The following is a 16437-nucleotide window of genomic DNA, read 5'->3' on the forward strand; positions in this document are numbered from 1 at the left end:
ATATAACATAAAAAAAAAAAAAAAATTATATATATAAAATTATATATATATATATATTCTGAGTTATATAATTATTCTCCAGAACTCTGATTAAAACAGCCTTAAAATGAGGCTTGAGTCTGGTCTTTATAATAAATCTATTCCCTATCTTTTAATGTTTCAGCATGCCTGTATGTATAGGAAAGGTTGTTACTAATGATACTGTTACAACATTCCTTTTGTATTATGTCCTAATGGGTCTTTTGTCAGTGACAATTCTTCCTCCCTGATTAGATTAAGCACAGCCCCAGGGCAAAAAAATCTTTGTTCCTTTCTTTTTCTTTATACTTGGCTTATTTTGGTGCTTTCCACAGAGTGGCTACTAAATGATTGATGACATTATTGAAGAATTAGTTACACACTAATATATTGACTTAGAGCTTCATTTATAATTGGTATGAACTATTTTACTGATATATGTTTTAATGTTCTACATGTGTATTTTTAAAAACATTAAATTTAAAAACATTTTTAAAAACATTTATTCTATAGACTATATAGAATTATGTCTCCCAAAAAATTATTTAATTTTTTAGCTATTTGGGAAAGGTTTCCCACTATAATCTGAGTTCTATAAAAGTGGTAACTAGGGCTGAACTTAATGCTTGCTTTCATAAGTTTCTTAGGATACTGATAAAAATGCAAATAAACTTGAGAGGTTGAAATATAGAACTTTTATACAAATTTAATATTAGTACCAATAGTAATATATGTATTATTTGTGTTCAGTTGAATGCTGCTGATTAAGAAGTTTATTATTGAAATAAATCCAGTATTTCACCACTTTTGCTATTGTTTCCATATTCATATACTTAACAAATACTTTTCATAGTTTAATACTACCTGAATTAGTGACCTATACTTTACCTCTATGTATTTATATATTCTAAACTTTATGATTTCAGGATAAATGATGAATTTAAAAACTATAAAGGAGGGTAAAATTAAGAGGAACTAAAGTAAAATAAAGCACTTTCATTTTTCATGTTATGATCTTAGACATTTGATGCAGCATAAGAATAGAAACTACCATTTATATAAATCTGATCTTTTAGAGTGTTGTACATGTCTCTGAAAATGTCCTGAAATATCCTCTAGAAATTATTATTAGACAGCATCACCTCCTGAATGTTTCCTGGTTTACTTAGACCAGTTTTCTGAAAGTGTATTCTGTGAAATTATAGATCCATTGTGATCTACCTAATGCCAACTGCCAGTCTCCTAGAACTGTCTTTTAATTGCCCTCTACCTATTGAGATACATTAGAAAATGCGTGCCACTTCCTGTTGATATGTGTCAAGTGTATGGGACAATAATAAAATATTTATTTAAGAGTCATTTCATTAATAGAATTTTACACATTTTAACAATACATTGTCTAAGTATGACAAATGAAGAATTGTCTTTAAGAGATACGTGGAATTATTTCGATTTAAGTTCTTACTTGAAATACTTTTTATTCAATGTTATTTTTCAGTTTGTTTCTATTATTAATGAAGTCTCTTGATTATACTTTTAGGCTGTTCTCATAATTATAAATAGTTTGTGTTCCCAAAATGTATATATTGATTATTTGGAAACTGGAATACATTTTCCATAGAAACAGTGACGTTTGTGGAACACCTCATAAAATAGTAGCAGAGAACTAAATGGACATTTAAAATTTTTTTCTATGGGAAAATATATTCCAGGTTACAGTATGAAAATAGATGTTTCTGCAGGGCAGCCCTAGCTTTTTAAAAAATGTAACCTATTTTTTTTTACATATGATTAATGTTTGAGCATGAAATTCATTATTAAATCATAAGTGTAAGGTTTGTGTTTAACAATCACTCAAACGTGTTTATCGTGCACTATGGTATGCTAGATACTGGAAACAACTCTGAACTGGGGAGACATAGTTACTGTCCTCTTGGGGCTTTCAGTCTAATGAGATTAATTAAAAAGGCAATTACAATATATTGGGAATAAAATGTGGCAATTCCATAAGAAGGACACCTAACATGTTGTCTCAGAGAAGTATCTGCAAAGGAAATCACATCTATGTTGAGATCCAAAGGATGAGAATTTTAGTTAGTTGAGTGAAGACTTGGGAGAGAAAGGTAAGGGTGTTCTAGGAAGAAGGGATAGAAGGTTTAAAGGATAGAATGTGAGAGAGTTTTCATTCCATGCACAGAAATTTTAAGTAGTTTAGTTTGTTGGAATACCTGGGAGAGCGTATGATGAAAGATAAAGGTTGAGGAGAGGTAATCAGGGTATATAATATGAAAAGGCCTTGTAGGCCAGTTTGAGAAGTTTGGACTTAAAGGCCAGGAGCTGGATTTTGAAGGGTTTTAAGCAGAGAATTGACTTGATCAAAGTTGCATTTAGGAAGACTACTCTGAAGGCAGGTATAGAGAAATGATTAAAGAGAGAAAAAACTGTATTCTTGGTAAACATTATCATTGATTTAGGAGTGGAAATAAGCTGACATAATTAAATACATAGAAGATAGAAGAGGCAAGGCTTGGGTATTATGGGAAGATATAACAATGGTGAAGAATTAAGAGTGTCCCCCAGGTATTAGGCTTGAGCAACTGTGTAGATAAGGGTGACATTTAGTGAAAGAAAGAAAGAGATTGAGTAGGTTGGGGAAAAAAATAATGAGTTCAATTTTAGGTAGGTTGAATTGTAAGTATTTATAAAACATTCAAATGGAATTGGTATGGGAAAATGGTAGGGAGTGGGCTATATGGATCTGAAGGTAATGAGATAGAATTTATGGTATTGAATGCACATTCATTGTGCATGAAGAGTGTATAGAAAACAGGTAGCAAACTAGCAGTCAACCAATTCTGACTCACAGATATGTTTTGTTTGGCTATCAGAGTATTTAAATATGTTCTGAGTTATTTCTAATATTTGAAAATTGGTAGAGTATAAATAAAAATTTGGATTTCCACATTTTCATGAAAATTCATAATGAGACAATTCTAGTTCAGTATTCTTGCATGGCAGTCAGTAATCAGCTGGAACTGAGTAATAACTTTCCTTTTGCAGGTGGATAATGTGCTGTCCAGTTTGGTACAGTTCTCATTCAGTCTATTTGCTTCATTTACAATACCTGCCTGGCTCCTGTGTGCTCTTGAATTCATGACCATATATAATATGGGAATAGATGACAGACTAGGATAGAATACAAAGGAATATCAATATTTAAGATATAGGAGAGAAAGAAGGCCCATATAAGAAACTATTAAGAAGCCATCATGCTAAATGAGAGGAAGAGAGATAAATAGGGATACCTAGAAGAATTATTAGGGATTATTTAGATGGATACTATATGATTTTAAGTTCATTAATAATTCTATCTAAAGTAGTTTTTGTAGAATTTACAGAATCCAGAGTACACCAATGCTTTTTTATTTTTTAAGTCAATTTCTAATGACCATAAGTTTTTCAAGGAATGCCTGATGGTTTTTGGAAGTGTAAGGCCAGGGGAAAAGTCAGAAACAATGTATCAAAATGTTAGTAGTCATTATATTTAGGCAGTAAAATAATATGAGAGATTTTTTTCTCTTGACTTAGTATCTTCTAAGTTTAAAATTCTTTTTTTTTTACAACAAATAATATATCTTCTATAGTCTGAAAAAGTCAATACAAATAACTGAAGTTTAATGCTAAATTATTTTCTGAACTTGAGTGTTTCACAAACTCTGACAGTCTAAATGGAAAAGTTTTGCATATGGTCTAACTACTGTTTCTCAAAGTATATTTCAGTGATTCCCTAAATATGGTCAATGAGAAATAATTCTATGGGCTAGTACTTTGGGAAAATATTGAAGATTTTAGTATTCACTTGAGCCTCTAAGAAGCTTTGTAGAAGGAAAAAAAATTATTTTTAATTCAGGGTTTCCCAAACTTTTTGATATGGAACACTCTTTATGTGAAATACCTTATATATTCATTAGTTTATCATGGAGTACACTTTGGTATTTGTTGTTCCAGTCGTACCCAAGAAACAGGAGTTTGTAGTTTATTGAATATTAATAGTTTTCAAAGGATAAATGAAAGCCACTGTTCCTTATGAGAGGCAAGTTACTCTAATAAAACACTGCATTTAGAATGCAGATAGTAACTCTAGTTTCCAATTATTCCAGTGATTTACAACAGTCATAATACTATTCATCGAGTACTTACTATGTTTTGGCATTATATTAGGTGCTATATATAAATATTATAATCCTCATAATTACTCAGGATCAGTACTACTATCTCCATTTTTAGATAAGAAAATTTAGGATAAAACCAATAACAAAATATCTAATAAGTCTGTATTTATTCCTCTGAGTCACTGTGGGGAGTCAGTGTCTGGGAAACCTGGAGTTACTTCATTTGTCACTTTTATCTGATCCCAGAAAGTTTAAAATTTATTCTTTACTATTTGTAAAGAATCTTTGATTTGATAGTTTTCATGTATGCATAAGAAATAAATTATATTTTTAAAAGAAATAAATTATAACTATGTCAATATAATCATAATAGGATTAATCTGACATAATTAGACTGTTGAAGAAAGGATGTGGAAAAATGAACAATAATAAATCTATGGTCCTATCAGGTCATATTGTATTTAAACATGACATAATCATATTCAACAATGATATGTTAAAGTAGGAAATATAAAAGAAACATGCCAGATATCAGAGTAGAATAAATTTAAAGTCAGATTTACAGAGCACAGGTCCTTTTAACAATATGCACTTAGACACATGTTTATCTGTTATGGATTACCCTGGATAACCAAATAAATGAGACATAACCAGTGAACTAGGTTTCCCCAGTTTGTCAGTAAGCTGGCTATCACTAGAGAGAGTTTCTTTGTAAATCAAAGGAGCTATTGTACTTTATGTCAAAGGAAATTGTAAATCAGTTATGTACTTTGCAATATGGCTGAAACAGGCTTATAGCATTAGCCTTGTGGCTGCGTAAGTTATCTTTGTGTAAGTTCAATTTCAAATTTTCAGAGGCTTAGCTCTGGCAACAAACATATAAATACCAATTCATAAATTCATAATTTGATGACATAATTCATCGTGACTATTCATATTTTTTCTTTGATAATGAAGAAACAGAGTTGATAACATGAAAAAATCTAAAGCATCACTTTCATTATTAACAGTGTCTCTTCAAGTATATAATTTTTATGCTATAGAAACAAAGAATCCCATTGTTATGTGGATCTATGCTCTTTACCTGATTTTTAAAAAATTTTAAAAAATTACACTTACTTTAATAGCGTTAATAAGAGAAAGAAAAGTAGTCTTAAAGAAAAACAACCAAAACTCAAATGAATCTAAGTTTAAACCTCAGAATATTGGGAGTGTATTCCAATGTAATTTCTTTGTTCCAGTCTATAATGGTAAGGTATTTTAATTATTGTTTTTTAATTACTATTTTGAATTGATTTAACAGATCCACAAAGACTCATCCAGGTCCAGTTGTACATTTAAGCGATAGCCCAAGAGACGAAGGGAAAGTGAGTATTACAATACCATTATTCTTGCATTTATTTTCCTCATTCTTGAATGAAGGTGTTTCTTACTATTATTTTGTACTAACTTGTAGCACAGTTCAAAGCATTCAGTGTTTTCTAAATTAAAATATGTTGAATGAATGAGCAAGTAATGAATAAATGAGTTATTCACACTAATAATGGTCCCAAATTAAGTCTTTGTTTTCACCTAGAGCTAAAGTTGTTATTTAATTCTAGAATTTTGAGGAAGTATGGAATATGTGGAACAACTTGAATTTTCAAATATTCTATGTTGGAACTTAACAATATGGTTATCAGTATCATTAATCATTGGCCTCTGCTATTCAGTTTTGGTAACGATAAATGGCCAATACTAAATAATCATAAATTAGCCGATCTTGATTTTATAAATAGGTAATTATATAGAAAATATTCTGAGGTTATAGAAATAATCCTCATTCATTTTTATTATTCATAATTTTCTTTTGATGATGAGAAAACAAAGTTGATAATATGAAAAGATCTAAAGCATCACTTTCATCATAAATATGGCCTCTTCAAGAATTTATTTTTAGCTAAGTACCATAGAAAACACCTGAGTAAATTAGTTAGTATAGGTTTGCTTCTTTATTTTTAAATGATAGAAACTGAGTTTGCCTAATAAATATTGAGCCTGAAAGTCAAGTCTGCCTAATGGTAATAGAAAGAACACTGGATTTTTTCAAATTGGTCCATAAATACAGTGTTATTCCAATCAGGTGACATCAGAATTTATTTATTTTTAAAGAAATGATTCTAATATTCTTAAGAAAAAGAAAATGTTTTTCTCCACATCCTCACCAACACTTGTTATTTCTTGTGTTTTTGGTTTTAACTATACTGACAGGTGTAAGGTGATATCTCACTGTGGTTTTGATATGCATTTCCCTGATGATGAATGATGTTGAGCATCTTTTCATGTGTGTGTTTCATCTGTATGTCTTCTTTGGAAAAATGTCTATTCGGGTCTTCTGCCCATTTTTAAATTGGATTATTTGGGTTTTTTGGTGTTGTATCAATTCTTAATATTTTAGATATTAACCCCTTATTGAATATATTATTTGCAAATATCTTTTCCCATTCAGCAGGTAGACTTTTTGTTTTATTAATGGTTTTCTTCACTGTACAAAAGCTTTTTTTTTTTTTAACATTTATTTATTTATTTATGAGGCACCTGGGTGGCTCTGTCTGTTAAGCATCTGCCTCTGCTCAGGTCATAATCCCAGGATCCTGGGATCAAGCCTCATGTTGTTGGGTTCCCTGCTCAGCGGGGAGTCTGCTTCTTGCTTTACCCTTCCCTGCTCCTTGCTCTCTGTCTCTCAAATAAATAAAAAAGATATATTTATTTATTTTAGAGAGAGAGAGCATGAGTGTGAGTGGGAAGGAGGGGCAGAGGGAGAGAAGCTTTTAAGCAGACTCTCTGCTGAGTACAGAGCCCTACCCTGTCTGGATCCTATGACCCATGAGATCATGACCCAAGCCGAAAGAAACCAAGAGCTGGATGCTTAATGAACTGAGCCACCCTGATGCCCTTGTACAAAAGCTATTTATTTTGGTGTAGTCCCAATAACTTAATTTTGCTTTTGTTTTCCTTGCGTGAAGAGACATATCTAGAAAAATACTTCTATAGCTGATGTCAAAGAAATTACTGCCTATGTTTTCTTCTAGGAGTTTTCTGGTTTCAGGTCTCACATTTAGATCTTTAATCCATTTTGAGTTTATTTTTGTGTATAGTTTAAGAAAGTGGTCCAGTTTCATTCTTTTGCATATAGCCATTTAGTTTTCCCAGCGCTTGCTTTGGCAGAACATATACTAAAATTGGAGTGATACAGAGAAAATTAGCATGGCCCCTGGGCAAGGATGACAGGCAAATTAGTTTTCCCAGCACAATTAGTCGAAGAGACTGTCTTTTCATCATTGTGTATTATTGTCTCCTTTATCACGGATTAATTGACCATATAAGCATTGGTTTATTTCTAGACTCTGTATTCTGTTCATTGATCTATATGTCTGTTCTTGTACCAGTGTCATACTGTTTTGATTACTACAGCTTTGTAGTGTATCTTGAATTCTGGGATTGTGATATCTCCAACTTTATGCACTGTTGGTGGGAATGCAAATTGATACAGCCCCTGTGAAAAATAGTATAGAAGTTCCTCAAAAAATTAAAAATGGAACTACCATATGATCCAGTAATTACACTATTGGATATTTATCCAAAAAACCAAAAACACCCATTTGAAAAGATATATGCATCCCTATGTTTATTGCAGCATTATTTACAATAACCAACATATGGTAGCAACCCGTGTGTCCATCCCCAGATGAATGGATAAAGATGTGGTATATATAGACAATGGAATATTACTCAGCCATAAAAAAGAATGAGATCTTGCCATTTGCAACAATATGGATGAATCTGAAGGGTATAATACTTAGTGAAATAAGAGAAAAGACAGATACCATATGATTTCATTCATATGTGGAATTTAAGAAACAAAACAAATGAACAAAGAGAAAAAGAGAGAAGCAAAAAACCAGAGTCTTAATTATAGAGAACAAATCTGTGGTTGCCAGAAAGGAGGATGTTGGGGAGAGGGATGAAATAGATAAATGGGATCAAGAACACACTTATATTGATGAGCACTGAATAATTTATTGAATTGTTGAATTATACATATTGTACACCTGAAACTAATATAAACTGTATTAATTATACTACAATTAAGAAGAAAAATTAAATTAGTAACTATAAATTTTTAAAAAAGAAAATGTTTTAAGACATCTTTTATTTTTTATTTTATTATTTTTTTTTCTTTAAGTTTTTATTTAAATTCCAGTTACTTAACAGTGTAATATTAGTTTCTGGTGTGGTATTTAGTAATTCATCACTTACATACAATACCTAGTACTTATCACAGCAAGCGCCCTCCTTAATACTCATTACCCATTTAACCCATCCCCCACCAACCTCCCTTCTAGTAACACTCAGTTTGTTCTCTATAGTTAAGAATCTGTTTTCTGGTTTGCCTCTCTATTTTTTCCCCCCTCTGTTCATGTCTTTTCTTTCTTAAATTCTACAAAGGAATGAAATCATATAGTATTTGCCTTTCTCTGGCTGACATTTCACTTATAATACTCTAGTTTCCTTCATGTCATTGCAAATGGCAAGATCTCATTCTTTTTTATGGCTGAGTAATAGTCCATTGTGTATGTGTGTGTGTATGTGTGTGTGTGTAATCTTTATTCATTCATCAGTCAATGGGCATTTGGGTTCTTTCCATAATTAGGCTATTGTTAAAAAGAAATACAGTACATTGTGATATTGGAACAAGGGGATACAAAATGACCAATAGATCTAAATGGATATTCCAGAAATGGTTCAGACATTTGATGTAATTTTTGGATATTTTAGAGAAGATGTTTTAGGACATAATAAACTATTGAATAAATGCTGTTGAACAACTGGCTAGCTATTTAAAAAAAAAATAGTAAGGTCTCTACCTTATACCATTCACAGAAATAAATTCCAGATGGAGAAAATACATAAATGTTAAAATCACAACTCAGAAAGTTTTAGAAGAAACTATAGGAAATGGGTTTTTACTGTGAAGTAGGGACCTCCTTGGGCAAGACATAAAACCTAAAAGCTTTAAGGAATATACCATAACAAGACAATCATGGTAAAAGACGGGCAAGAGTGGGAGATATTTGCTTACATATGTAGTAGGCAAATAATAAACATGCAAAATATATAAAGAATTGTACTAAATCCTCATCTTTCATAATAGGAAATCAATAGATAATGTCTAATTAATATATCAAGAAATGGCAATATGAACATATTTAGAAATATGGGAGTAAGTCTACTAGAAAAGACCATTGTAAGAGTTGAAGATGTGGTTGCCTCTTACCTCTAGAGAGCAGTTTGGCTGCTGACAGGAGGAAATGGCCTCACTAATAATTACTAGGGAAATGCATTATCCCATTTTTTCCACATCAGACTGGCAAAACATTAAAAATGTTAATATCAGGTAATGGAAAACATTAATAATTGAGAAATGAAAATCTAGATACAGCAGTAGTAGATATATACAGCAGTATAGGTAATTTGGCATTATCACCATTTAAAGCATATATTCATTATGATTTAGAAAATTCATTTCAGATGTCTATCCTATTTATACGACCAATGGGCAAAATATTGAAAACAGCCTAAAGTTCAATTAATAGAAAATTGAATAAATGAATGCTAATATATTCACACTGTACAATGCTGTACTGATATGGAAAGTTCTTTAAGCCATGATTTTTCAAAGAAAAGTTACAGAACCATGAGTACGCTATAAAACCACTTGAAAATGCATTTGTATTTTTATTATATATTCAAATACCCAAGAAAAAAGTCCTGAAAGCATATGTACAGATCTGGGGAGGATACTGGAGATTGGAACTAGGGAAAATGATCAAAGGTATTGATTATTTCCTTTGCATTCAAATTTTTATGAAAGAATATAATGTGTTAATTATGTTATTAAAAATTAAAAGGAATGCAAAATAACTTTGTATTAAAGTCAGAAGACTGTATGTTTGAATTATGGCTCTACTACTTATTAGCATATAATCTTGAATAAATCCTTTGACTTCTTGTAGACTAGTTTTTCCATCAGTAGCCTTTTGACATTTAGAAGTTTTTTATTTTAATATATTCAACTTTATCAGTCTTTTCATTTGATTCTTGCATTTTGTTTCTTAGCAAATCATTTCTTCCTGAGGTAAAATATAATCCTTTTTAAGAAAAAAATCAGTTTTAAGGTTTTCCTTTTCACAATTAGATTTTAACCTAAATAAAATTTATTTTATGTTGGTTTGAGATAAGGGATACATATGTTTTTACATATAAATAATTGATTTATTGAATAGTCACTTCAGTTACCACTAATGTATAAGAAAATCTCACCATATATCAGTTCCTATATTTGGATGGGTCTTTTTCTGGACTTTTTCCTCTGTTGCACTAATATGTTTATTTATTATTGTACTTTTACTACATTTTATTAGAAATAACTAATAAAAGTTGCAGAAAATACCTTGTTATCTGGTAGGCCTGCCCCCTCTCCCTTCTCCGTCTTGGCTTTTTCTGATTATTTATTGTACTATATACATTTTAGAATCAGTTTATCAAACTCTATGTAAATCCCTGCTGGAATTTTGTTTGAAACTTGGGCATATTGATTAGAAAAAATTTACTTCATTAAGATACGAGTGTTCCATCTATACACATGATATATTTCCTTTGGTTTTCTTACCTTTTTCTATATAGCTTTGTAACTTTTCCCACAAAATTCTTACATATCTTTTGTTAGCTTAATCCTAAGTACTTTACAAATTTTATTGCTCCTGTGAATTTTCTTAAATTTTAATTTTAATTAATTTTAGTGTATAAAATATTGATTTTGTTATTTTGTGTTCATTGCATCACCAAATGTTCTGTTTTTAAAAGCTGTCCTTGGATTATCTGGAATATTCTACATATAAAAGTGTAGAAAATGTAGTCAAATTTTGTTTTGTTCTAAATTTATATATTAATTATATACATATTTGTTTTCTTGGATAGGAACCCAGTGCAGTGTTGAATATAAATGGTTTTAACGGGAACTTTCTTTTATTTCCAACTGCAAATGAAATGTCTCCCAAGATTTCAACATTAAGATGTTTGCTGCAGGTTGTTGGTTGAATACTTTAATGAAGTTAAAAAGTTTCCACCTGTTTCCAATATTCTAAGAGTTTTAAATTGTAGTGTTGAATTTTATTGTATGCTTTTCTACATGTATTGAGATATGTTTTGTGCTAATCTCAGCCTATTGATAATGATGCTATGGTCTACAAATACTTGGGGACACTCAATTGGGCCTGAAGCCAGGCCACACAGACATTTCCCTTTTTCAGAGCCAGTGTTGTGATTGGACCAGCCTCTTGGTTCTTATAATAGTCAAGATGCACCTCAGCAACAACCATCAGGGAACTTTGAAAAACAGTTTATTATTCACAAGTCTTAGAGGGTACACAACATGTTTGGGGCTACTCAATGAAGTCATGGGTAGAGAGTGAGAGAGTACATGTACCTGGCGTTCAGTTTTTATTGGGGTCAAGGGTGGGGTGCCTAGGGTTTCCCACGTTCACTTCATTTGTGAATTTAAAACATAAGAGTGGGAATTAAAGTGCGGGAAGGAAAAAGTAAGCTATCAATCAAATTATCAGTTTATATTCAGCCAAAGCTTTCTAAAAAAGGGGAACTTCATGGGTGGAGCAGCCTGGCTTTTTATCTAATAATGTAGCTGACAGTGTGTTTATTCAAGATGGATGTCTGAAGAGGATGCCTCCGCAATTAAAAGCTTAATGTTAGGCACTTATATCACAATAAAAAAAGCTTACTCTCAGGTATTTACACTACAAGATGACTATTCCTTCATTTGTTAATTTGTTGAAATGTTAATGGATTTTTCTAATTTTAAAAATTTTACATTTCTGGTATAAATTCAACTTAGAAAAGACAAACTTCCATGGTTGTTTGGTAGTAAAGTGAAAGAAGGAACAAATCACTTATGTTAAGGTTTGTACTGAAACAGCATAGTATCAAGGAATTAGAAAATAGACCATCCTCTAAGATACCATTTACTAAAGAAACTGTGCATAACTATATCAAACTGAAGAGTGTGCTCTTGAACTGAAAGATGCCTATATTGGACATAATACTGTGTATATCTCCTTGAATTCTCTCAGCCTTGTCTGTCTCCCAAATTCTTGACTGTTTGCTTCATTTCGGTTTTGGCAGGATTAATCAGCTTCTTAAAGTACTCTTTCCTTAAGTTGACTGGCTATGCCAAGTCTAAGCTCCTCCCTTTAATTCTGTATTCAGATAATGTGCCATACTATAAGGCATGCCATACTATAATATAGATATTATATTTCAAATAATGTGCCATATTATAAGGCAATCCTTAATGGCAGCCGAAGGGGTCAAATGATACAACTCTGAAGTGAGGGGGTATTAATTTCCCATAGAGAAAACCTTAACCAAGAAATAAAATTCTCCTTTCCTTCCTGTAGTTGGGCTATTCTTAATTATGGTTTTTACGCATAAGCTGTTATAGACATCCAGCAAGGCCAAGCAGATACACCTGCTAAGCGATTGCCTGTGCCTCTTCTGCTTCTCCCTATGAAATAATGATTAGTGTGATTATATATCATCTTACTTTTACTTTGCTTTACTTCACTTTTCCTTTATTATTACAGCCCTGAGATTGTACTTCTCAGTGAAACATTAGCACTTAAGCCTACCTCAGGCTGTTTTCTGCAGAACCCTGGTTAAGACAATAGTTGTCAGGGGGCGCCTGGGTGGTGCAGTCGTTAAGCGTCTGTCTTCAGCTCAGGGCATGATCCCAGCGTTCTGGGATTGAGCCCCACATCAGGCTCCTCTGCTAAGAGTCTGCTTCTTCCTCTCCCACTCCCCCTGCTTGTGTTCCCTCTCTCGCTGGCTGTCTCTGTCAAATAAATAAATAAATAAAATCTAAAAAAAAAAAAAGACAATAGTTATCAGAATTGTTCTAGATGAGGGATTGGAAACTACAGCCAGTGAGATAAATCTGGCTTGATGGCTGTTTTTGTAAAATGGTTTATTGGGACACAGTCATGCTCACCATTAACATGTTGTCTGTGGCCACTTTCTAACAACAAGACCAAAGCCAAGCATTTGTGACATAGCTACAAAGCTTGCAAAGCCTAAAATATTTACTATCTAGCCCTTTACATAAAAAGTTTGCTGACTCCTGTTTTAGATTGTAGACCCTTAGGGTGGTACTTTGGACTTGAATTGTCTCCTGCTTAAAATCAAAGAACCCATTGAAGGTGCCAAGTGAGGTGGTATTATCATGCACTGATATCACAATTACTTAAACATCCTCCTATGATTAGTTGGGAAAGGGGCTGATGGAAAGGTAAAACAATTGAAGATCAAGTACTACGCTGTTTAATTGATAAAAGGCAATGGTAGATTATAATGATGATGGAAAAACCAGCTTCCTTTGATGCCACTTGTATTATTTTCTATTCTGATATAAATTATAACAAATTTAATAGTTTGAAACAACAAAAATGTATTATCTTACAGTTCTATAGGCTAGAAGTCCAATAAAGGTCTCACTGAGCTAGAATTCAAGATATTGACAGGGTTGCACTCCTGTCTGGTAGCTCTAGAGGGAATCTATTTTCTTGCCTTTTTCAGCTTTTATAAACTATACACATTTCTAGGTTTGTAATTCCCTTCCTCCATCTTTAAAGATAACATAGCATCTCTTTTTAACCATAGCTGGGAGAGGTCCTCCAGTCTTAGAGACTCATGTGATTAGATTGGGCCTACTTGGATAATCCAGAATAGTCTCTTCATCTCAACAAATCTTAATTACAACTGACAAGCCTTTTTTTCTTTTTTTCATTTAAGGTAATATATTTACAGGTTCTGAGGATTAGGGCGTAGACATCTTTGGTAGGCATTATTTTGCCCACCAAATCACTGGAGACTGTATGAAAATAACAGGATTAACTCGGAACAGTTAATTACTGACTTAAGGCATGTCAGAGGCTCTTTAAGGAAGCTTTAAAGGAACTCTTCCTGCAGCTTGAGGGCAGACTGTGCTAAAAATAGGCCTGTTTAGAAAGGGATAAATACATAGTTTGATAGGTCTTGTTTGTTAAAATCAAAGCCCTGATAAGAAAAGAATGTGACCCTGACTCCTGGTATATTCACTTTCTAGCATGGCCATAACAAAATTCTATATGCTGGGTAACTTTAAACAACAGAAATTTATTATTTCAGTTTGGAAGCTGGAAGTCCAAATTTAAGATCTTGGTCAGGCCATGCTCCCTCTCAAGGCTTTAGGAGAGACTCCTTCCTCGCCTCTTCCAGCTTCTGATGGCTCCTAGTGTCCCTTGAATTGTAGCAGCGTAACTCCGGTCTTCTTCTGTCTTCACATGATGTTCTTCTCTGTCTCTGTGTCCTCCCTTCTTTTGTAAGGACACTAGTTACTGGTCTTAGGGCCTATCCTAAATGAAGGATGATTTCATAATTATTTTTTCAATAATTTCAAAAATTATTTTTTTAAGATTTTATTTTTAGTAATCTCTCCACCCAATGTGGGGCCCAAACTTACAACCCTGAGATCAGAAGTCTCATGCTTCACTGACTGAGCCAGCCAGGCACACCTCATCTCAAAATTCTTAACAAATTACAGCTCTGAAGACTCAATTTCCAAATAAAGTCACATTCTAAGGCTCTGCGAGGACATTATTCAACCACTACACCTGAGATACGGAAATTTGTGTACATAAGCCTGAAAATATTGTAAACCCCACCCTCTCCAATTTCCTTGAACAGTGGAAGTATCTTTTGCACTATTTTCAGAGAATAGTTTCTCCTTTTCTAGAAGACTTAAATGACCAATGAAATGAGGTAGTTTTCTTGCCTGTTGATGTTTATTTACCCTCACAAGATCAACCTTCAATTCCATTACCTCCAGGCCATTCATCAGAATTGGATCTCAGATTTCAGCACAGCCTAAAAGGTAAGCGTAAGTTTTCCTCCAGGAAGAAATAGGCACTACATAGGAACCCTCTCCCCATCAAAGGAATTTAGGACCTGGATAATACTAACAGTACATCAAGTGTATAGGAATGTTTTTTAAGGGTTTCATCATTAGGGGTTGCATGGAGGAGAGTTCATTTACATGGGGCACTCAACCATGATTTGAGACAATGCTTTGAAGGACACCTGGATCTGATCCTAATCATTTGTTGGGATGGCCCCTTGAAGATGGACTCAACAAAGGCATATGGTAAATAAAGTAGAGAGGCTAGGGCTTTTTCGTATAGTATTAAAGAAGGGGTCAGAAGATAGGGAGATGAGAATGTTAAAATGGATATATTATATTTGTCCTGGCATCTCACCTCCTGACTTCCTAGAGGGCTCTTAAGGACACTGTCTTCGCTTAACCTAATAAGGAGTGCTCTGGAAAGATCAGTACAAGCATATTTGAGAAGTTTGGTAGGAATTGTCCTTTTTTGGCTTTTGTTGACAGTAGGAGATGATGGCAGAAATCCAGGCTCTGTAGTATCTATGGGGATTAAATATCATGGATTGGTAGAGGCCAGATGGTAATATTTGACCATCTGGCAATGTGAACATAATTACCATAACAAGCAGTAAGCCTGGATGGCAATGCAGAAATCTATGGTAATAGCTAATATATCATGCTGTTTCTAGGAGCAAAATTAGGTGAGCAGCTGACTGGGATGCTGTTTGATTTGCATAACCAGAAAAAAAAATCAACTCTTGACACTGACCACCAAAGTGGAAATTCACAGCAGTTCATCAGGTTTCCAGATATAAGCCAACTTACAGATCTAGAGCCCACTGATAGAAAGGGAGAGGCCAGTTGCCTCTGAGAAAGGACCCTGAAGTGCTTCCATAAGTACATATAATAATTATGGAAGCATCTGTGGTCATTTGCCGAAGTAACTGTTTACTTTTCTAGTATTGTTAGCTATAGGGTTGGAGCAGGCATTAATATCAAAAGATCCAAAAAGTGTGATCCTCCAGTTAGAGTCATGGCATATGGAACTAGGTAACTAGGTGATAAATGATGTTTTGACCCAAGTGTTTCTCATAGTAGGTACAATGTGTATTCAGACTCATCCAGTTATTTTACACCACAATTGTATAGTCTATAGTTATGCACAGAAGCTGGCATAATCCTCTTATTGGTTTTCTGACATTGGAATTAGAGCCA

The 16437-nt window shown here is 33.0% G+C and overlaps 1 protein-coding gene and 1 non-coding gene across 2 annotated transcripts in view; both read left to right on the forward strand.

The window, feature by feature from the left end:
* Positions 1–16437, forward strand: part of STXBP5L (syntaxin binding protein 5 like) — a 404610-nt gene that overhangs the window by 179194 nt on the left and 208979 nt on the right. The window contains exon 7 of the mRNA XM_034659194.1: positions 5494–5557. Coding sequence (XP_034515085.1) covers positions 5494–5557 — 64 coding nt within the window. The remainder of the gene's footprint in view (positions 1–5493; positions 5558–16437) is intronic.
* On the forward strand, positions 7384–7488 carry LOC117795473. Its single transcript, XR_004619512.1, has one exon. It is a non-coding gene; the product is annotated as a U6 spliceosomal RNA (small nuclear RNA).

Source organism: Ailuropoda melanoleuca, chromosome 1 (genome assembly GCF_002007445.2).
Source record: "Ailuropoda melanoleuca isolate Jingjing chromosome 1, ASM200744v2, whole genome shotgun sequence".
NCBI lineage: Eukaryota > Metazoa > Chordata > Mammalia > Carnivora > Ursidae > Ailuropoda > Ailuropoda melanoleuca.